The sequence below is a fragment of the Vulpes vulpes genome, chromosome 10, assembly GCF_048418805.1.
Source record: "Vulpes vulpes isolate BD-2025 chromosome 10, VulVul3, whole genome shotgun sequence".
NCBI classification, from domain to species: Eukaryota; Metazoa; Chordata; class Mammalia; order Carnivora; family Canidae; genus Vulpes; species Vulpes vulpes.
This window is the reverse complement of record NC_132789.1, coordinates 44557839-44578506: the sequence shown is the minus strand read 5'-3', so window position 1 is coordinate 44578506 and position 20668 is coordinate 44557839. Positions and strand designations below refer to the sequence as shown.

The 20668-nt window shown below is 56.4% G+C and overlaps 1 protein-coding gene across 3 annotated transcripts in view; it reads right to left on the bottom strand.

Moving 5' to 3' along the window:
• Positions 1 to 332: 332 nt before the first annotated feature.
• Positions 333 to 20668, bottom strand: part of KIAA0319L (KIAA0319 like) — a 91044-nt gene continuing 70708 nt past the window's right edge. For all 3 annotated transcript variants that reach the window (XM_072723873.1, XM_072723875.1, XM_072723874.1), the window contains 12 exons: positions 19367 to 19595; positions 17710 to 17833; positions 16999 to 17131; positions 14899 to 15047; positions 13379 to 13530; positions 12895 to 13033; positions 11072 to 11231; positions 6905 to 7047; positions 6105 to 6227; positions 5591 to 5681; positions 3729 to 3820; positions 333 to 736 (listed from right to left, as the gene is read on the bottom strand). In XM_072723873.1, coding sequence (XP_072579974.1) covers positions 549 to 736; positions 3729 to 3820; positions 5591 to 5681; positions 6105 to 6227; positions 6905 to 7047; positions 11072 to 11231; positions 12895 to 13033; positions 13379 to 13530; positions 14899 to 15047; positions 16999 to 17131; positions 17710 to 17833; positions 19367 to 19595 — 1723 coding nt within the window. In that variant the 3' untranslated portion in view covers positions 333 to 548. The remainder of the gene's footprint in view (positions 737 to 3728; positions 3821 to 5590; positions 5682 to 6104; positions 6228 to 6904; positions 7048 to 11071; positions 11232 to 12894; positions 13034 to 13378; positions 13531 to 14898; positions 15048 to 16998; positions 17132 to 17709; positions 17834 to 19366; positions 19596 to 20668) is intronic.

Sequence of the window (20668 nt, the reverse complement as noted above, 5' to 3'; positions counted from 1 at the left end):
TCCCCGCGTGCCCCGACTCCCAGGTGCGGTCCCGGGGGCCTTCGAGCCGGACCACACGCAGGCTCTGCCGGGCCTCAGTTTCTCTACCCGGAGAAGCTGCCAGTACCCCCACCCCAAGGGATGGTGGGCGCAGGGCCGCCCCTGCCGCCCCGGGGATCCTAACGGGAAGCACAGGGGCCCAGAGGTGCAAGTCCGCGCCGGGCCTGGGGGGAGGGAGTGCGAGGTGGGGGAGGCCGAACCCTCTGTGTCCGCAGCCCGCACCGTCCCCCGAGCCCCGCCCCCGGGCCGTGACGTCAGCGGTTCAGGTGAGCGGCGCGGCCGGCACGCACACGTACAATTAAATAGCTCGTTTAATCCTGTCCCGACAGGGCAGCGCGGCGGTGTGAGCGCGTCCCGGGGGCGCCGCCCGCGCGGGAGCCCGAGCCCCGAGGACGAGCCCCGAGGACGCCGTCCGGGGACATGACATGCGGGGGCCCGGCGGGGCGGCTGCGCGGGGCGCTCCCAGCAGGTTCGGGCGGAGACAGCTTGGATGGCGCTCGGCAGCCGCGCTACAGGATCTCCTGGCGGGGGCCGCGGGCCTTGAGCGGCGCCTGCCCGTTGGGCACCGAGCCGTTCTGCCCCTGCGGCCGCGGGCCCTTGTCGCGGTCGGGCCACGTGAAGATGGCGTCGTCGCTGTCCAGCTCGGACTCGGAGCGCATGAGGCTGCTGCCGGGCGTCGGGCCCTTCTGCCTGCTGCCTGCGGGGAGACAGGAGACAGGAGAGGCCGGTCAGGGCCGGGCCGCGCCCCAGGGGCCCGGCTGAGCTCAGCGGACAGCGACAGCAGAGGCTCGCCCCAGGCCCCAGGCCCCCGGGGGAGGACGCACCTCCCCCGAGCGACGCGCCGGGCCGGAGCTCACCTACGTCCCACACAGGCTCCCACACAGGCGACCCGACAGGGGAGGGGCTCGAACCCCAGGGCCAACACCCTCCACCTTCTCCCCCCCCCCCCCCCACGGCGGAATGCCGGCCCGAGCCCAGCAGGCGGAGCCGCCGCCACGTAGGGGGCCAGGGGGAGACGCAGGCCCCTGCCCCGCCCCCGCAGCTGCCCCCCCCCCCCCGTGTCCCGTGGGGCCCCCCCTTCCCAGGGCCCCTCTCGAGCCGCCCCCTCCACAGGCCGCACTGCACCCCCGGGGCGCTGCCCAGCATGAGCACCGGCCGCAAGAGGAAGGACGCGGCCCTCCTGACGACGGCAAGTCCTGTGTGAAGGCAAGAAGGGGGGGGAGCCCAGCGGGGGAGGACTGGGAGGGGTGCAGCGGGTCACCACCAAGGTCGGGAGGGGGAGTGCGGAGGTTCCGTTGCAGACGCCGGTGTAGACGCCCCAGGATTTCTCGGGGTTCCGGGAATGTGCCGCAGCAGGATGCTCAACGGGCGGGCGGGCCAAACGCCCCGGACACCCCCCCCCCCCCCCCCCGTGTCCGGGCTGCACCCCCTCCTCCCCGGAGTCCAGAACCAGAGCGGGGCCTCTGCTGGGTCACACGCTCAAAACCAGGCGCGAGGGGCTCCGCGGCGCCCAGAGCGGGCCCTGGGTGACCCGGGTGACCTGGGTGACCCGGCGCACCCGCGGCTTCTCCCCCGCAGCTCTGCTCGCAGGAGGACCCGGGGGGGGGTCGGGGCCCGCCGCCTCCCGCGCACCCTCGCTCCCGCATCCCCTACAGCGCGTCCTCTCTGCTGGCGCTTCCCAGGCTCGTCTCTCGCCCCCCCCCCCCCCCCCCCCCCGACGTTCTCCCGGGAAGGGACGGGAGCCCCATTCTGTGGAGGGCATCGTCGTAGCCGGGCCGTCCCTGCCAGGGGACCACTCCGTGCCCCGGGTCGGAGGTCGGCGGGCGCCTCTCCCGGCCACCGGCAGGACCAGGGCGGTCCTCCCCACTGGCCCCCACACGTCACCTCCACCTTTCAAGCGAACGAGGTCACTGTTTCCCGAAGCCGGCACTTTTGAGGGGACCCTTGTCACCGCCAGCATCCTGAATTCCTTTGGCCACTTTCAGATTGTCACCTGGTCCTCCTCGGCCTTCCGGGGTCGCCCCCAAGCGCCGTCTCCCCCGGGCCTGCCGGGCCCTCCCCCGGGGTGCCGTCTTCCCCGCGCAGGTTCCTGCCGGGAGCTCTGTGGCACCTGCTCCTGCCCGCCGACTCCCTTGCACGCGCTGGGGGTCGGGGGAGAGGAGAAGGGCCGGTCGCGCACCCCCTTCGTCCTTGAGGAGCGCCCATGGCTGCGCTGTCTGCCCTCGGGAGGGGCCGCAGCAGGGGCTGCGTCCCCCACCCCCACCCCGGCCGCGCCGGCCCTGCCCCAGAGGCCACCTTCCCTGCGTCCTGGAGTCCCTCCCGCCTTCCAGCAGCCTCCTCCACCACCGCCTCCTCCTCTGCCTCGACTGCTGCCTCCCGCCGGTGCGCCAGGTCCCGTCGGCCGCCCGGGCCCAGGGCCCCGGGCCCCGGGCCCCGGGCCCCGGGCCCCTCCGTCACCTGTACGGCCCTGAGTCGGAGCAGGGGCCCCGCAGCAGCGTCTGTTGGTCCCACGCCCGCCCAGCCTCTGCCACTTCACTGACCGGCGGGGAAAGACGTGGAAGCGCGTGACAGAGGGGGGAGCGAGACCCGAGCAGGTAGGGAGGATAGCAATTCGAGCTGCGGCATCTGCCGAGGAGGGTGGCCCACAAGGACGAAGGGCCCAGGGAAGCAGATCTGAAACCCACCCACCCGCCTTTCAAGCGAACGAGGTCACTGTTTCTCGAAGCCGGCAGGCTGGCCAGACCCAGGGTCGCCCCAAGCCCTTGCTCCGAGGAGGGTGCCGTGCATGCTCTCCCCGCGGGCTGCGGGCTGCACTCCCAGCATCTCCCAGTGTCAGTGGGAGCCTCGCGCTTCCCGGGCACAGGCTGCAGGACATCCAGGAGCCACCCCACACCCTCCCGGCCCGGCCCCTGGGTGCAGAGCCCACGTTGCCTCTGAGGCAGAGCAGGGCCTCGGGCACCTGTAGGCAGGGCACTGGGCAACAGCTCCACCTGGGGTCAACAGGCCAGGGGAGGGGACCCTGCTGGCCCTGCCCACTCGAGGCCTGATTCTCAGCAGGGAGGCACCGGACACCACCCTACACGGCCACCCTACACGGCCAGCCGCGCTGGAGCCCACAGGCCAGCAGCCCCCCTGCCCTGCCTGTCTCAGGGCCACAGGGCCTCCAGGGACATCAGCAGCCCACACTGCCATCCACCTCATCGTCCACCCAGAGGACAGACTGGCCAGGCCCAAGGGACCAGGGTGCCAGCCTGAGCACCAGGGGCAGCTGGAAAGGCCGGGAGCCAGGACGAACCGAGCGAACCAGCGAGCAGACCCACCGGGGAGAGGGGGAGTCCCTCAGCAAAGTGGAGGGGCACTGAGAAGGGAGGCCGCTCAGAGCTCACCCAGCAGCTGGCTTCTACTAGAGACGGGCAGCTCAGCCCTCAGCACGAAAACGACCTTCCAGAACAAACAGCTGTCAGCGACACGGGTACTTGGGATGGCGGTGGGTCTCTGCGAGGACAGCGCAGGACTGCAGGGGGACTAGGGACAACGATGGGTCTTGGCACGGACCGTGCAGGACTGCAAGGGGACTAGGGACAAGGGTGGGTTTCGGCACAGAACGTGCAGGACTGCTGGGGGACCAGGGACAGCGGTCTCCAGCGCACTCAGGAGTGCGGGGCCCCACCTACACCCGAGGGCCATACCTGCCCGACAGGTGGGCTTCAGCTCCAGGCTCTCCTGGTCCGTGGCGTCCAGGATCTTGTACTTGCTTTTCCTCTTGGGTTTTCCTTTCTGCCTGAAAAACACAACCCCACCGCTGCTCAAGGGGCTTCTAAGTGGGGCTCCGGGATGCGGGGGGCCCGTAGGCTGCAGAGGCCTTGTCCCCTTGTCCCCACGGACACTGCCTAACAGAAGGACAGTTTCCTTCCGTGCTTCTCAGCCAGGAGAAGGTGGCAGCTGTGCCTGTTGTTCAACGGCCCCTCGGCAATTCTGGGAAAGGCAGGAACCCGTGGCCACCGTACCCCGGGCTCAGCTGCCTGCGGTGACAAGGAAGCAGAGATCCGTTAGAACGTAAAGGTAACGGAGTGCGGGCGCATCCAGTGTGCCCCACGAGCTGGGGCGGGGAAACAGCTTTACTCAGGGGCCAGCAGAGCAGGCGGCCGCCCGTCTGGGGCACTATCTCCCTAGCAGGAGGCCTGGGCTGCTGCTCTGCTAGGACCCGGTGGCGCGGGCCCGGATCTGCTGGGGGATCGGCTGGGGGATCTGCTGACATCCCAGTGGCCGCTGTAACTTCTCTGTCCTTGGCAGCTGGTGTCCAGACGAACCGGTCATGTCATTCCTGTGGTTCTTAAACGCAGCACAGGCATTTCTATATGCACCTCCTGACCTTCCTAAGTGAGGGAGGTTTCAGGTTAAAAAAGCACTTTTTTTTTGTAAAACTCAGGTGTAAGCCAAATTCCGGGGATGATTAGCATCCGCATGCCCTTGTACAGGGCTGGAAGCCTCGAAGCCATGCATACAGCAGCAAGGGAAAGAGGCAACTGGAGTCAGACATGCTCGGTTCTCTGAGAGAACCACCAACCAACCGCTGCTTGGGGGGGGGGGGGGGGGGCGTTAACCAACAGAGCTCTCGGTGGTGGCTCTCTCAGACTGCTGAGAATTTTTAAAAATTTGCTTTCTACATTTTATGTGAGGTTAAATCTCTGCTCTGCCACCTATTAGCTGTGTCGGTGGACAGGCGAGGCCATTTTCCTGCGCCTTCGTCCCCTTAGCTGTGAGATGAGAAAAGGTTGACAAGTGCATTTAAAAAAAGATATTTTACCTAAAAAGTGTTATCCTGGTGCTTGGCACACAGTCATGTAGAAATCAAACTTATGTTTAATGGGAATGTATTACGTATTTTTTTCTTTTTTTTTTGTAGTTTTCATTATTAAGACTAGTGGCAGCCGGGGGGGGGGGGGGGGGGGGGTGCTCAGCGGTTTAGCGCCACCTACAGCCCAGGGCGTGACCCTGGGGACCCGGAATCGAGTCCTACGTCGGGCTCCCTGCGTGGAGCCTGCTTCTTCCTCTGAGTCTCTTATGAATAAATAAAATCTTAAAATAAAATAATAATAAGACTAGATGGGAAGCTCCAACAACAAAACCCCAAAACAATCACGACTGACTAAAATCTCCAGTTACGTGAACATGTGCAGACGTGTGAACCCCACCTAGAAAGGAGGGCAGGACTGAGGATTCACACGTCAAGTGCAGAGGCAGGTGTGCTGGGTAACGCCCCTAGAGAAGTGACCCAGCGCACCCCCAGGCCCTCCCGCTCCCACCCTGGCCGTGGCCGTGCTTCCCAGGTCAGGAACCAGGGCCCTGACAGCCCTTGGCTGCGGGAGTGCGGCCCGGCCCTCAAGAGTGAGCCACAGTGATGAAGGCCTCCCGACGCCTGCGTGGGGCAGTGCCGGGAAGCCAGGAACCCCAAGACTTCACGCCCTCTGCACAGAAGGTGCCAGTACCTCCCAAACGGAAGAATCCGTGACCTGAAGCTCTAACGCTTCCCAAGGAGAATCTGTCTTACCTCTTACAGCAACAGATCACCGTCCAGGACAGGGTTCCGAGGGCGACGACAATGACAAAGGAAGCAATGATAACGTACAACACGCTCCACTCTGCCGAAAGAAACCAAGTGGTGAGGGTGGTGAGCGGAGCAGCCAGGAGCGCGGTGTGGGCCGCCCGGGGCTTGGCAGGTGGCCTGGCTCCGCGCCCCAACGAGCTGCCCTGGGCAGGGGAGGCCCTGCAGGGTGGGGGCCGGCTGCAGAGGCGGCCCCAGAGGCCTCGGGGAGGCTGCAGCACGATGCCTCCGAAAGCACAGGGCGCCTGGCGGCCGATCTGACTTGGGCTGCGCACGCAGGGCTCGGACCTAAGCCTGGTTCCTACGAGCCGCTGCTGAACCCGCCCTGAGCCGGCGCAGCGCTGAGGACTGGAAGCACGAGGAAGACACAGAGTCCCCCACCCCACCCCACCCGCTCACAGGCCGTGGACACCCTCCACCCGCCTGCCCGACTCCGCTCCGCCCTGCCGGCAGCACTTACCACAGTTGCTGTCTCCGGCCCTCAGCTGCACCTTGATGAAATTCTCCATCCAGAAGGGGTCGCAGACACAGCGCTTGGTGAACGAGTCGCAGTGGCCGTGGTCGGAACAGTTCAGCTGGCACGCTGAAGGCGGCGGGCAGGAGTCAGCGCCCCGGCCCCACCCCAGGCCCCCCGCGGCCCCAGGCCCCCCCGCCAGCTGGGCTGGGCGCCGTCATCTGAACCAGGGGCTCACTACTACTCTGCGTGGCCAGTTCTTAGTCTTTCAGGCCCCGGGGCCCCTCCTTTGCACCACTTAAATGCCAAAATAAAATACCCGGGTACATTCCAAAGGAAAGCACTTTATATTGCACATGTTCTTGAAATACTTTAGAGAGTTTTAAGCTAATAATACACGCGTCTTTATGAAAACATTAAGTAGCCAGATGTAGAAGCGGCTCTAACAAGGGTCATAATTTTAAAGTAACAAGGAGTAAAAATGACATTTCGTCAGGTATATGCTATGAAGTTTCCTGTGATTTCTACTGCCTTAAAGTCACAGGTTCTGTGACCACTAGTGGAGTCGGCTGCCTGCCTTCCTCATGGCAGGGAACAGTCTCAGAGGTTAGTGACAATAAAGATGTCATTTTCTTCCCCAACTCCCAGGCCTCTGCACCGGGCGGGACTCTCTCGTGATCCTGCTAGTGTAGCCAAGTGCTCGTCTCCGTGTTCCCGAGAACAGGAGATGAAGCCCAGGGACGCGGGGCCACGGGGAGCTGTGCGCACCGGGGAGGCTCCAATCCCAGCTGCCCCCAGGTACTCACTGACGGTATTGATTTCCAGGGCTCTGAATATCAGAAAGTCGGCTTTTTGCTTCCGCAGCTCACTCTTGAGCATCGCCGCCACCTCATGGCCTTTGAAGATCTGGTTGGGAGGCTCGTTTTGAACAAAAAATACCATCTTGGTGCTGCAGAGACATGCGACAGTGACAATGAGCTGGAGCCCTACCAGCAGCGGTCGCCACATTCTCTTAAGGCACCTCCTGTTGTGCCAGAGCCCGTGCTAAGGACGGGGCCGTGCTCTCCCCGCAGGCCAGTGACAACGGTGTTCTCAGGGTCATCACCATTCTACAGAGGACAGCACGGGCTCAGGGGGGTTAAGTAACTTGCCCAGGGTCACACAGTTAATTACGGCAGAGCCAAATCCCAGCCCCGACAGGTCCGACTCCAAAACCTATGCTCTCAGAAATGCCCTAAGCTGCCCCAGCTCACGAAAGGGGCCGTTCCAACCAGCAACCCGAGGTCAGGAAACAGGGACTTGGTTACAAGCACATCTCTGCCATCAGCCTCTGACAGCTAAGAGCGGTATGGTGCCATCGGGTGTGTGTCTAGGTCACCTGTAAGACAAACCACAAGACTCTGGAAAATGTATACTGTCAGGCAGCATCGGAGTGTCACCCGGGGGGCTGCCCGGCTGGCTCAGTGGGTGAACGTCTGCCTTCAGCTCAGGTCACGGCCACGTCTGGCATCAGGCTCCCTGCTGGGGGGGGGGGAGATCTGCTTCTCCCTCTCCCTCTCCCCGGCCCCTCCCCCAGCTCGGGTTCTCTCTCACTTGCTCTCTCTCTTAAATACATAAAATCTTAAAAAACACAAAAGGCATTATCCATGGATCAGAACAGCCAAATGATCATTCACGTGACAGCAACAAGGAGGACCCGCCCCAGTGGGGTGGCTGGTGCGAGGTTACGCTGCCCCATGTCCAGATTCGCTCTGCTTTCTGTCCATTTCTGTCCAAGGCAGACCATGTCTGACCACATGTTTACGTGGGCACGGTCTGTTCTCTATGCCTTGGCCCTTGTTTGGGGGAGCCCACTGGACTCCACATCAGCCTCCCCGCCAGACCTCTGCCATCAGTGGGTCACACGGGCTGTAGGTGTGTCCCAGATATGGCCCCGTTGGCACGCAGAAGAGCTAGCTGGGACCTAGAGGCGCTGGATCAGCTGCTTCCAGGATAAGCAGCCTCACCTGTTTATCCCAAAGCGTTACCTCCTCCTTGTGGCACCACAGAAGGCTTTCTAAAAGTTCACTGCACAGTGAGACCAACAGTGGGGGATTACAAACCCAGAATCAAGAAACAAACTTTGCATTAAAGGTCTGTGGCCCATTTCTCATGAATTCTGCCCAGTTACCTAATCCATGCTGACAGTTTCGATTCCCACACGCCAGCGGCCCTCGCATCTCCACCTCCTTTCCCCTGGTCTCTCCTGAATCACCACGTCTCCTGCAACCGCTTGCTACGATGCCCGCCACCCACGCCCCCCACTTCCCACGGTCTCCTCCAACCCAGCGGGTCCAAAGACCTTGAAGTAAGCACACCTGAGCCCTCTCCCTGTGGTAGGACAGGCAGCATCCCCCTGTCTGGGGCTCGGTAACAGGCCTATAAAAGGGCGCCAGCGTTTTCCCAGGAGACAGGCCCAGCTCGTGGGCTAAGGCACGGGGAGGGGCTGGAGGGCCAGGTCAGTCCCCCAGCAGCGCCGTGCTCAGCCCCATGAGCCTTCCCGTTGTCAGTCTCCCTCTAAGCCCATCCTCCTCCGAACTCCTCCACGAGGCCACAGCCCGAGCCAGGAACCCAGTGCCATGGTGACGCTTTTCTCTCGCAGGTGCAGCGTGGCACGTGTGCCAGCGGTTCGTCCCATGCCACTTCCCACAGCGCCCCCAGCAATGACTCCCACGGGGCTTCTGCCCCGACCCCCGGCAGCTGCATCAGTCCAAGCAGCCACTCGCCCCATTCCCACGCCCAGGCCGCCAGCAGAGCTTAAATACAAAGTCCTAATCATCCTGCTCGGACCCATGAACCCCACCAAGAGCTTTGGGACTTCCGGTGGCCAGACCTCACCACAGACCCACTGAGCCCTAACCTCTGGGGGCGAGGCTCCGGGAACAGCACACTCCCGAAAGCTCTGGGGCTCCACGCCGTCATCTCCTGTCTCTAACCTTGGCTGAGGCCCCAGATGGCTCAAAGCCAACACCCTCTTCTGGAGCTGCCTTGCCCAGCCTGGACTGTCCTCGGCTGCTTGCCTCACTCTCACGTCCTCAAAGCAGACGGTCTTGCCTCCAGTTTCAAAGACAAAACCCAGAACCAGTGCCAGTGCTCCCGAACGGGCACCGCCCCGTCTCCCTCTAAGATGCCTCCACAGCAGCACGTCTTGCCCCTTCCTCCCATCTCCCGCTCCGCCTGCAGCAAGGCGCCCAGGGCCCACCCCCGCCACCACCTTCTACTCCTCCTCTGCACCTTCCCTCGGTCTATAAAGGTGCTCAAGCATTTCCTTGTCTTTAAAGGGGGTTCTTTCCATCCCCCACCTTATTTTCGGCACCAAGCTCTGCTGTATGGCCACCTCTCTGTCCTCCAACCATGACGTGCATCTGCACTCTGCCCCCAACATCCATCACCCAACGTCCTATGGTTCTGATGATCCACTAACTACAAAGCCAAAGCCTGTTTTATGTCCTCACACTCTCCCTGGGTGGCAGCCCCACCTGCCAGCCGCCCCTTAGCTTCCAGCAGACCCCTCCCGCCTGCTTTTCTGTTCCTGGCTCTCCTGGCCTTGCCACCTCCATCACCACTGGGCTTCTCCAGAGCGCTGGACGCTCACCCTGGTGTGCCTCATCCGTCCTCGTGGCTCTGATTACTATCTGTATGCAGTGGCCCTTCCTCCCACCCCAAGTTCTAGCCCACACTTGCCACTGTCTGATGAAACCTCTCCCCAGGTAGGCCAGGAGACACCCTAAATCCAACAGTCAAAACTCAACTCATCACCTTTTCCTTGGAACCCGTTCCCTCTGTATCCCCAACCTCACTTACTGGCATCCACCACCGATCCAGGCACCCAAACCTAAAGCCTTGTGTTTGGTGCCTCATTCACCTTCATTCCCAAAAGATCGCCAAGTCTTTCTGATTTACCTCTGTTCTCACTCCTCCTCTCCTGTCGTTCCACTGCCACTCCCTTAACTTGGGTTTTATTACCTTTTTACTAGAACAGTTCTAGGCTCCCCAGCCTTGTCTCTCCCTATTTTGGTTTAGCCTCCACACTACTGGTCTCCAATAAAAAAGACAAAACAAAATTTCCTTGCTTCAAAACCAAAACAAGGGGCGCCTCGGCGGCTCAGTCGGCAAAGTGTCTGCCTTTGGCTCGGGTCATGATCTGGGGTCCTGGGATCAAGCCCCGCCTGCATCAGGCTCCCTGCTCAGTGGGGAGCTTGCTCCCCCCTCTCCCTCTGCGCCCCCACCCCTGCTTGTGCTCCCCCCTCTCTCTCTCAAATAAAATATTTAAAGAAAAACAGAAACAAAACAGAAGCTTCATACATATAAAACAACCTAATGAGTCCTCCGCTTCCCAAACTATTAAGACTAAACTCCTTGGCCTGCTTTTGACTGTTGTCCATTTACACGGCCAGTCTTCTCTCCCACCATGTCCTGGGGCCTAGTGAGTGCTCTGAGCCAAACAACTTCTTCCAGAGGAAAGTGTACTTCTGTATCACAGGACCGTGGCTCATGCTATTCCCCAGTTGTGAGTTCTGTCCTAGTCTTTCTAAGCTTGCTCAGCGGGACATCTCTGGACCACATCCTGTCCCAGCTCCTCTGACAGAACTAACTGGCCTTGGCCCTGCGTCCCCATGATGCCACACAGTCTGTCAAACTCCTCCTGTACTGATGTTCTATGTTGATCCTGAGTGTCTTCCCTACTAGACGAGGGCCTTCGAACATAATGGACCTCTCCTGCCCTTGCACCCTGGTACCCTGCTGCAATATCTAGCGCGGAGTATGCGACCTGTGCTAGAAGAGAAGAGTTCATGAAAGAAATGGAAACCATGAGTAGGTCTGGGTCAGAGAGCGCACCTCTCTCCATCTACCCACACTATTTCTCAGCTCAATCAAGAAGCCCAGGGGGCCCCTGGTCTCTCCTTTTCTCCCCCCGTTCATTGCCCAGCTACCTCTGCTCCGTGTACGGCTGAATCTTTTGCACAATGATGTCGGAATCCAGCACCCCCAGGAGGACCCCAATCTGGCGGATGAACATCCCCTTCAGCCTCTCAGTTAGCTGACTGACGTTGACATCCAAGATGATCTCCACCAGGTTGTTTTTCCTGGGATCTGGAAAGCATGTGGATCAGTCACGGTTTTGGAAGTAGGAGAGTTAACACAGAGCTGCCACTGTGTGTCTGTTATGGCCTGGAGAGAAAGCAGTGGCTGCACTCAGTGGTGCAACCGACCGCCTGCAGAGGAGTAGGGCCCGACGTGCACTGCCGCTGCTGCGATCTGGGGCTGACGCAAGGAGCTCCCTACCAGCCTGTGGATCAGGCCGTAGCAGAGACGCGAGGGGTTTGGTGAAGGGGGTGGGGAAGGAGGACACTTCCAGGTCTGCTCCTAAAGCTTCTGTCCTGGGGCGCCTGCGTGGCTCAGCTGGTTAAGCATCTGACTCTTGGTTTCGGCTCAGGTCAGGATCTCAGGGGTCATGATCTCAAGTCCTGAATTGGGCTCCCCACTCATCGGGGAGTCTGCTTAAAGGTTCTCTCCCTCTGCCCTTCCCCCCCACTCATGCGTGCACGCGCACTCTCTCTCTCAAATAAAATCTTTAACAATAACAATAATAATAAAAGCTTTTGCCCAGGTGGCTCGCCGAGCTCTCCAGGACGAGAGGGGTATCTACAACCTATCCTTGACTCATGCAGGATTTTCAGCGACTTGCTGTGCTTTGTCTACAACAACGGGGAAGAAAATGTCCACCTCAACAATCTTACTGATAATGGAAATGCACCAGCCCTTCAGGGTTGAGGACAGTAAACGCACAAAAAAATCCAAGTGGTCAAGAAACGAGGGCTTCCTTAGAGCAACAGCGAGCTGCACAGTGTCCTCACAACTCTAGGACTCGGAGACCACTGTCCTTCATTTCTAATTGTGTCCTAGAGACTGCTCTGCAGTTGGAAGTTAAACGTGATTATTCAGAATACCTTATTCCCATAATTGGATGCACCATTTGCCTGTTCTGATGTATCATTTGCATAATTAGCAGACTGTGATCTGATTTTAAACACAGAAGAAGCTGTATAGTGTCTTGGCTGTTGTCCTTCATAGAGGTAGGACAAGGACTGGAAGGCCTGCCAAAATTCCTTCCCCTCTACAGTTAATACCTTCTCATCAGAGGCTCGGGAACTTATAAAGCTCTGCCCCACCCCACGCTCATTGCTTCCCTAACACCAAATTAGCCAAATAAAATAAAACAAAATAAAAACATGGTTCTATTTAAGAAAGAAATTTTACTTCTGCAAATCTGAAAAATGTAAAGGACAGCAGTTACTTTACCTTCCCTGGGTTGTCAGATAAAGCCTGAGGCTCAACTTATAAAAATAAATTGTTTTCTGCAGCTGGGTGCTGATGAGGCATCATGACTCAAGTTATTCCTGTGCTCAGATTCCCAAAGCACCCAGAGCCCTCTCTCATCCATCGCATGTAGAGGAAGGAGCGCTGGACTAGGGGCCTGAAGGCCTGGCTCTGACACAACTGCTGTGTGACGCTGAGCAAGCCGTGCCCTCTCTGAGTTTCAGTTTCTCCATCTGAGATGAGTGGGGGGGTCCATACTCCTCGAGGGGAGGAGGGATACTGCTGGAACAGACTGAGGATTTTTCAGCTTGGGGTCTCTAGAGTGTTTAGAAGCTAGCTTTGCCACCTCTGTCCTCACTGGAGAGGGGCCCCAGGACTGAGGTCCTGTTGGGCTGGGCCGGCACTCCCACGCAGTCCCAGGGCTAGGTGAACTCACCAGGCTTCACCTCCACAGTGGTCCGATCCATGTCACTCTCCCCCTTCGCATCAGTCACATGCAGGTGAAATGTGTAGGTGCCCTCAACCAGGTTGGAAAGAAAGAGGATCGGGTGGTGGTCAGAGTGATTTAGCACCTCCTGTGGGGTTGAACAACATGGCGATGTTGCAAAACCACACTTCTTTTATGGGCTCAGGTGCTGCTTCTGCTATAACTAAGCCCCCTCGGGGGAACTCCTGCTTTGTGACAGCTCTGCAGCCCACAGCTCCAAGATTAGGGCAGAAGAGCACATTCTGTGCCACACTAGCTTGCAGAGCGACCCTAGGCAGGGTCCCTGGATTCGGGTTCCCCGGGGTTCAGAGGGCAATCCAGGTTTGACACAAGAGACCCTTTGGTTAAAACGGATCCCGGAATGTTTGGCTCGGCCTCCTCTCGCCGTCGCATCATCCCGACCCTGTGCAGCTCCCCAGGTCCTGGCACTTACCCCTGCTGCTGGGCTGCCCTCATCTCGGGTCCAGAGGTAGCTGACTATTCCCTTGTCATCTGAGGACTTGGAGCCGTCCAGCTCTGCTGTGTCCGTGGGCAAGGTAATCACCACGTTCCCAGTTATCTTGGCTATAGGTGGTTTGTTCATTTCTAACCAAAGAGACATCAGTGAAATAACAGAAAAGAAAGAATGCTTCCTCATGATGGTTATGGGGAGATGAACATCAAAAGCATCCTAAATGCAGGACTGTTTAGGCGCCTCGCCACGCCAGCACTGAAAAGCCTAGTGGCTTTTTTTTTTTTTTTTTAAACAATAAGCCAACTTTTAATTAGGAGTTAGGACCCAGTGAAGACCAGCCTTGGTTCCCCCCTGTCCATGCTAAACACAACCCGGCCCGGACCGGGGAGCCCAACACTAGCAGTGCAGACGGGAAACCACCAGGGCCATAGGTCCTCAGGTGCCAGTCCCACCCAGAGAAATGCTCCTCCGACACCATCCAGCAGCGGCAGCAGCTTCTCCTGGGTCCTCCTAGCAGCCTCCCCGGAAGCATTCCACGTCTCTGCCTGGGAAGCATGTGACTGGAGACAGAGACCCCAACTGGACTAAAGCCTTATTAGACTTTAGGTTTCAGGCAGCTGATACCACAAATTCTATTCAAAATAAGGCCCAAGGGACGCCTGCGTGGCTCAGTGGTTGAGCATCTGCTTTTGGCCCAGGGCGTGATCCTGGAGACCCAGGATCGAGTCCCACGTCAGGCTCCCTGCATGGAGCCTGCTTCTCCCTCTGCCTGTGTCTCTGCCCCTCTCTCTCTCTGTCTTTCATGAATAAATAAATAAAACCTTTAAAAAACAAAACAAAACAAAAGCCAAAATAGGGCCCAGAATGTTATTTTCTCAACATCTTTTATTCCTTCCTTAATACTCTAATAGAGAAAAAGGAAACAGGAGATCTCTTCTGGGCTCCACCTGCAGCTTTGTTTACTCAGGTGTGCAACCTCCATCCACTGAGCACGGGATACCTTAGCCGGAGGTCACCTGCGCACCTCCCGTCAGCTCACAGCCCTCCCCGCAGGCCACCGCCTGCCCAAGCCTGCAGCCTGCACACGGCAGCAAGCCCATCTACTCCAGCCTCACGCTGGCAGCAGCAGGCTCCCCAAAGAGCACAGGAAGCTATGGCGCAGGACAGTCATTCTAAGGCCTGACGGCAGGTGTCACTGCACCAGCGGGAGAGCCACAGAAAGCCCAGGGCTTAGCAGCAGAGACAACATAAAGATGCAAAGGAAAAAACCAAATTCTTTCCCTATTCAACTGAGAAGTAAGGTGGGAGGGGGACAGACAGACAAGAAGTTAAAATTCACCTTGCAGTCACCCCGATTAAAGGTTGTTTCAGAAAAGCACGTAGCAGCTGCCCCCCCCCCCCCCCCCCCCCAGTCTCTGATCAATCGCTGCAGCCAAAAAGCTGCCCGATTCCTCAGGTATCTGCCCCAGAGCCTGCACCAACACAAAGCAGGGAGGTACCTTCTTTGACAATGACATTCACAGAACTCTGGCTTTGCAGGTTCCTCTCATCTTTGACCGTCAAGGTGAACACGTAGGTTCCTACTTGGAGCCCTGTCACCCTGGCGACACTGCTGTTCGCATTCTCGAGCTGCACGCCATCAGGTCCCCTGGACAAAGACAGAAGCCAGAGGATGGAGCGCTACCTGTCTGCGGCTCTCCGTCCCTGACTCAGCAGGAGCAGACATTTACGGCCTCAGCTGAGACACGAACTACTGTTTCCCAGACCTTGAGAGAGCACATTTAAAAATATTCCATTTGGACAGTGTCGTCTGGCCCCAAAATATAGGCTACCCTGCTGATCAGAAAATTCCATTCACCAGCTTTCAAACATGTCTAGCTTTATCCTCTGACTTTCTAGAACGTTCAAACTCTTTGCTGTTCCAGTTCGTAAAAGGAAGAAAGTGCTCTGAGTAGGTCTCCGATCAAAAGAAGGGTTTCAGAGTGATGTTTCTGAAAAGCATTTCTGGCCCAGTAGTTGGTTCAGTTCTTGCCAGCAAAGAAGCAAGATGCGTTTCTTAATCACATGCCAAACTCCCTCCTACTGAAAAGTCAAGGAAAGGAAATGGGCCAAGGCTGCAGAGGAACTGTCAGCAAAACCATCCTCTTCTTAGCAGCTCTAAAGCCAAGCTCCCTGCAGCTCCGGGACAGGGGTCACACAGGACCCCGCACACCTGGCAACCCTCCTCCTCCTCTGTGGCCTCACGCAGGGGCCTGCGGCCGGGGAGTGAGCTCTGTGCCAACATCCAGGCACAGCTCTGCATATACCACAGAGCCCTTCTGTTCAGGGTGAACACCCCAGAGCTTTCCTGAAATTACAGGATGACCAGAGGTGCCTGGGTGGCTCAGTCAGTTGAGCGTCTGCCTTTGGCTCAGGTCATGATCCCAGGTTCTCCGGGATCGAGCCCCTCATCGGGCTTCCTGCTCAGGGCGCAGTCTGCTTCTCCCTCTCCCTCTGTGCTCCTCCCCTTGCTTGCACGCCGTCTATCTGTCTCTCTCTCTCTCACTCAAATAAATAAATAAAACCTTTAAAAAAAACTACAGGATAACCAGAGAAATCTGCAATCTTCCCGGTTTTTGCTCTGTTTTGCTGTTTAAACATGTAACCTCTGGCCCTAGTCATCCCTCCTGAAACAGATTCTCCCCCAAGAAGTTACACCAAGCGTTCTTTCTGCTGTAGGCACTGGTAAAACTCAGCTGACGGCTTATCTCTTGTGTCTTCAGCAAAGAGTCATGATTCAAACACCGGGCTGAGGAAGACTCAGTTCTCCACCAGAGACAAGAGCCAAGGAAAAGAATTTCTAGAATCCAACTCACCAATCGTAAATCACGCGGTTCCTATAGTTCAATTATAGCCCCTTCCCACCCATTTCTAATGCCCTAGTCAAAAATGAAAACAAAACAAAAAGCTCAGGCTGTCCTATGGTTGGTCCCTTTGGAAATCAAGAATGCTTTTAACTCTCCCTTGGAATTCTTTTGCTTCCTGTGGGATCCTGCACACAACCTGAGCTCTATTTGTTACAGTTTAGAGGAGCTGAAACAAACTGTGAGAAGCAGAAATGGTTCGATTAGGTAATTCCAGTTTAATTAGTATTATTTTGGTGAGTGCCTTCGGCCTCTCACTACCATAACTGGTAAACGGTGTCTTTAAGGAAACAATGACAGAGCAATGCTCTCATTGTGCAGATGACCCTTCGATTCCCGGTACCAGTGCTCTGCCCTTCCCACTGCCAGCCTCACCCAGGTAATCTGGAGCACCAGTATTTTTCTGCTCCATTACCCCTTCCATCCTGCATCTCAAGTGTAATTAAACTATGCGTTTCAGCAGATGGATCGTACCTGTGAGAGCACCGGGACCACAGAGTACTAACTGGAGACTAGCGGATGACAAGCATTCCTTTTTTCTTACAATTATTTTATGTCAGTTCCTTAGAATTGAAGTTTAGGATTGTTACCGTTTCTTTCTCTGTCACCCTCCTGGGATAAGCCCATAAGAGCCAGTGCCACCTTGCTTTCAAAGGTCTGGGGTTGTATTAATAAGGCTTTTGCGTCAATACTCACTGTGTTTTCTCCCAGAGATAGGAGATAATTTTCTGATCATCAGAGCTTTTGCTGCCATCCAGCGTGGTGCTGTCCACAGGAAGGGTCAGCTCTTTATCAGGGCCTGCATCTGCCTGTGGAGGCTTGTTGTTTTCTAGAAGACAGAGACACAGAGATCAAAAGCAGGCAGTTGAGCTGGGAAAGGAGAGGAACTAACCGGGACATATGTTCTGGAAGACATGAGAACACTGCCTCTCTGCCCACAGAACTATCAGATACTGTGGGTCAGGGAGCTCATGATGAAGAACTTCAGAGTGAAAGCCTCTCATTAGACCACTGCAGAATACGATGGAGGTGAGATGCCACGTCAGTTTGAGATGTGATGCTATAGGTGTTAAAAAGAGAGGGTCTGAGTGATAAGGGTTTTCTTGCAGACGAGGGCTTTCACCTTAAAGGCTAGGGTAGGATTTGGGATAACAGACTCTATCTGCTAGGTCCCCTCAAAGCTGCAATAACCAGCCCCAGGCAAGGCCACAAGCTGAGGCCGTCAAGTCCTCTCCCTCTCTCTAGCTCTGAGGAAAGCGCTCAGAGTGGACAACCAAAGATGCCAGGGGCCCTGTGGCCTGCTGCCTCCTACCCCGCCGTCGTATAGATCAGAACCAAAACCCTCTTCTCCCCGACGGTTCAAGGGGCCAGCCAGCAGAAGAGCGTGCACGACAAGGCTGAACTCACCGGGCTGCACAATAACAGTCACTTGGGCGGTGGCCTGCTGTCCTATTGTGTCGGTCACTGTGAGCTGGTACGTGTAGTCTCCTTCTTGCATGGCAGACAGCTGCAGGGTTGGTGTTCGAACACCCTGGATGCATAAACACAGACAGGTGGAAAAGGAGACTCCCAGAATCACGTCACACAAGTCCTACTCTAGTCTAAACGATGCACCTCATTTTCTAAACCTAGTAAGTGTGGAATCCGGCACTGTGGGACATTCTGTAAAAAGTAAAAGGTTCCCCCTTCAAGGGAACAACCTGCCCTGACAGCAGCAGTTTCAATAAAGTCAGAGCTCTCACAAGGGAGAGGAGTACAGGAAAGTGTGCAGAGATAACCAAGATCGGTCTTTATGATCCCAGCCAGCAAGAGGGCCATGAGTGTTTAATAAAATAACCCTTTTAAAACCATGTTCTTCCTGCTGAGACCACTCAGCAATCTTAACAAAGCTGCCCGGGTAACACAAGGCAGCAACTCAAAATGCTAGGTGACGCCATGCTGTCCCCTTACAGGTTTCTGCAGATTCTGTAGCAGCAGAGAAACCGACCATAATATCTAAACAAAAAGCCAGGTGAAATGTGAGCTCTAAGTCATGCCTCCAATCTGGAAACAAAGAGCGTCAGAGGAACATTATACACAATTCAGGGCAAGCTTCCAAGGCAGGAGCTTCCTCTAGAACCGTAGGCAAAACCTGGCAGCCTCTGGGCTGAATCTACCTTGTAGGTATTTTGTTTGGCCTGCAGTGTCTTAAAAGTTAGAAATTTTCTTTTTTTTTGAAGATTTTATTTTTAAGTAATCTCTACACCCAACGTGGGGCTCAAACTCACATGCTCCACTGACTGTGCCAGCCAGGTTCCCCCACACCAAATGGAATATTTTCACACACAGGTCTAGATTTCTGTTTTTTTTTTTTTGAGAAGTTGGCCTAGCTAGGAATCCTGGGACCATATTTCCATGTGGCAATGACTAGCTGACCCGAGGCGCAGCTGACCCTTCAGTCAGGGGCTGTTGTCTGGTTTGTCATAGGCAGTTTCATTTACTTACCTGCCTGGTGACACATCTAGTCTCTTCCTAAGTATCTCCAGACGGAAGATGCTCACCATCTAGCCAGGTGGGCTACAACTCCCCATTTGTTGGAGAGCTCACTAAGATCTGCACCTTTGCATTATGATCTCAGGATCAGGAGATCGAGCCCGTGTCAGGCTCCGTGCTGAGCATGGAGCCTGCTTGAGATGCTCACTCGCTCGCTCTCTCCCTCTGCCCTTCCTTCCCACTCTCCTCACACCCTACTCATACACATGCTCTTTCTCAGGGTCGGGGGGAGATCTGCACCCAAAAGGCTTGAGTGTAGTCTGACTCTCTGGAACCATTCTAGAATAGTCCCCGTTTCTCATCTAGTCTTTTCCTCTAATATCAAACATTAAAGACAAAGGTTTTGGTAATGTGTTCATTAAAGGCCCCTTAAATGTTCTAGATTTTTTTTTTTAAATTCCAATGTTCAATGTTCTATATAAATGCAACCTGGGTGATTAAAATGAAGTAAAAAGTCAGCCTTGGAAGGGTAACCCAGTCTATCTGCTTGAACTCCCCTGGGCAAGAAAAGACAGAAGCCATTCCCTCCTACCTGCATCTCCACCACCTTCCCCTTGCTGCTTGGGCTGAGTGACCACTCATAGCTGGTGATACCATGATCATCAGTGCTCTGGTTCCCGAACAGGGTGATGGAGTTCTGGGGCAAGGTGATCACTTGGTTGGGGCCCGCATTGGCCACAGGGGGATAATCCACGGCTTTGTTCACTGTCAGGCTTGCAGTGGTAGAGCTGGTTGCTCCATCAGAGTCGACTACAGTCAAGCTAGCAGGGCAGAGAGGAGTGCAATCAGGGATGGGCTCCAGGAGGAGAAACCAATCTGAGAGGACTGAAATCAAGGCTAAGAAATACCAAGGCAGCAGGGGACCAAATGGTAACCAACTCTTTACCCATTCTTCCTGGGAAGGCCGAACACTACTACATCGCACCATGACTGAGTGCCAGGCACTGTTCCAGGTGCTTTTTATCTCATTAAATCCTCACAACAGCTCTAGAAAGTACGATCCTGATTTTATGCCATACATGTCTGAGGAGACCGAGGTACGGGGAGGTAACTTGCCCAAGTTTGAAAGTAGTGGGGTCAGAATCTGAATCCAGGCCATTTGTCACCAGTGCCGTTTTGCTCCACCACCTGCCACGTCTGTGCGCTGAGACCTTCACAAGCACTGTGTGATCTGGTCCTCACAACAATCGTATAAAGTAGGCATCCTCCATCTCACCGTACAGGAAGCTGAGAGGCTGCGTAACCTGCCCGGGGCTACACGGTGAGCCAAGATGCAGCCCCAGTTCTCCGGCTCCACAGCCCAGAAACCAAGGTTTGAGCATAGGTAATCCCTGGCCCCTAAAGCTGTGGGGCTCAAAGGTGCCACCCTAAACAGCAAGCTCTGACTGCGGCTCACTCTCCTCCTGCCATCCTGCTTCACCCATGCATGCACACACTGCAAGAAGGGCGGCCTGGGCAGACAGCTTCTGGGCTGGACCAGGACGGCTGGCTCCGGTAAGACAGGAGCCCAAGATGCAAATGAATTCTCCTACGCAACAGCCCCACAGTTGGTGCCAGTGTGAAACAGGATTTGCAAGAGGAAAAAAAAAATGTTCATTTATAAGAGCAGGCTTTTACCTAAATGATGCCTTCCAGCTGAACAGCCTAAAGCTTCTCTTGCCACCTCAAAATGTGAGCATAAGCAAGCAAGGAGGTTTGGGTTCCTTCCATTTTGCTGACAGAAAGAGGAAAAGCATAGAAAAGACATGTCGTTTGTGTAAATCTCACCACCAGCCACAGACAGAGCCAGACATCTGTGGGGTTGTATCCCACAGTCTCACCTTTTACCTACGGC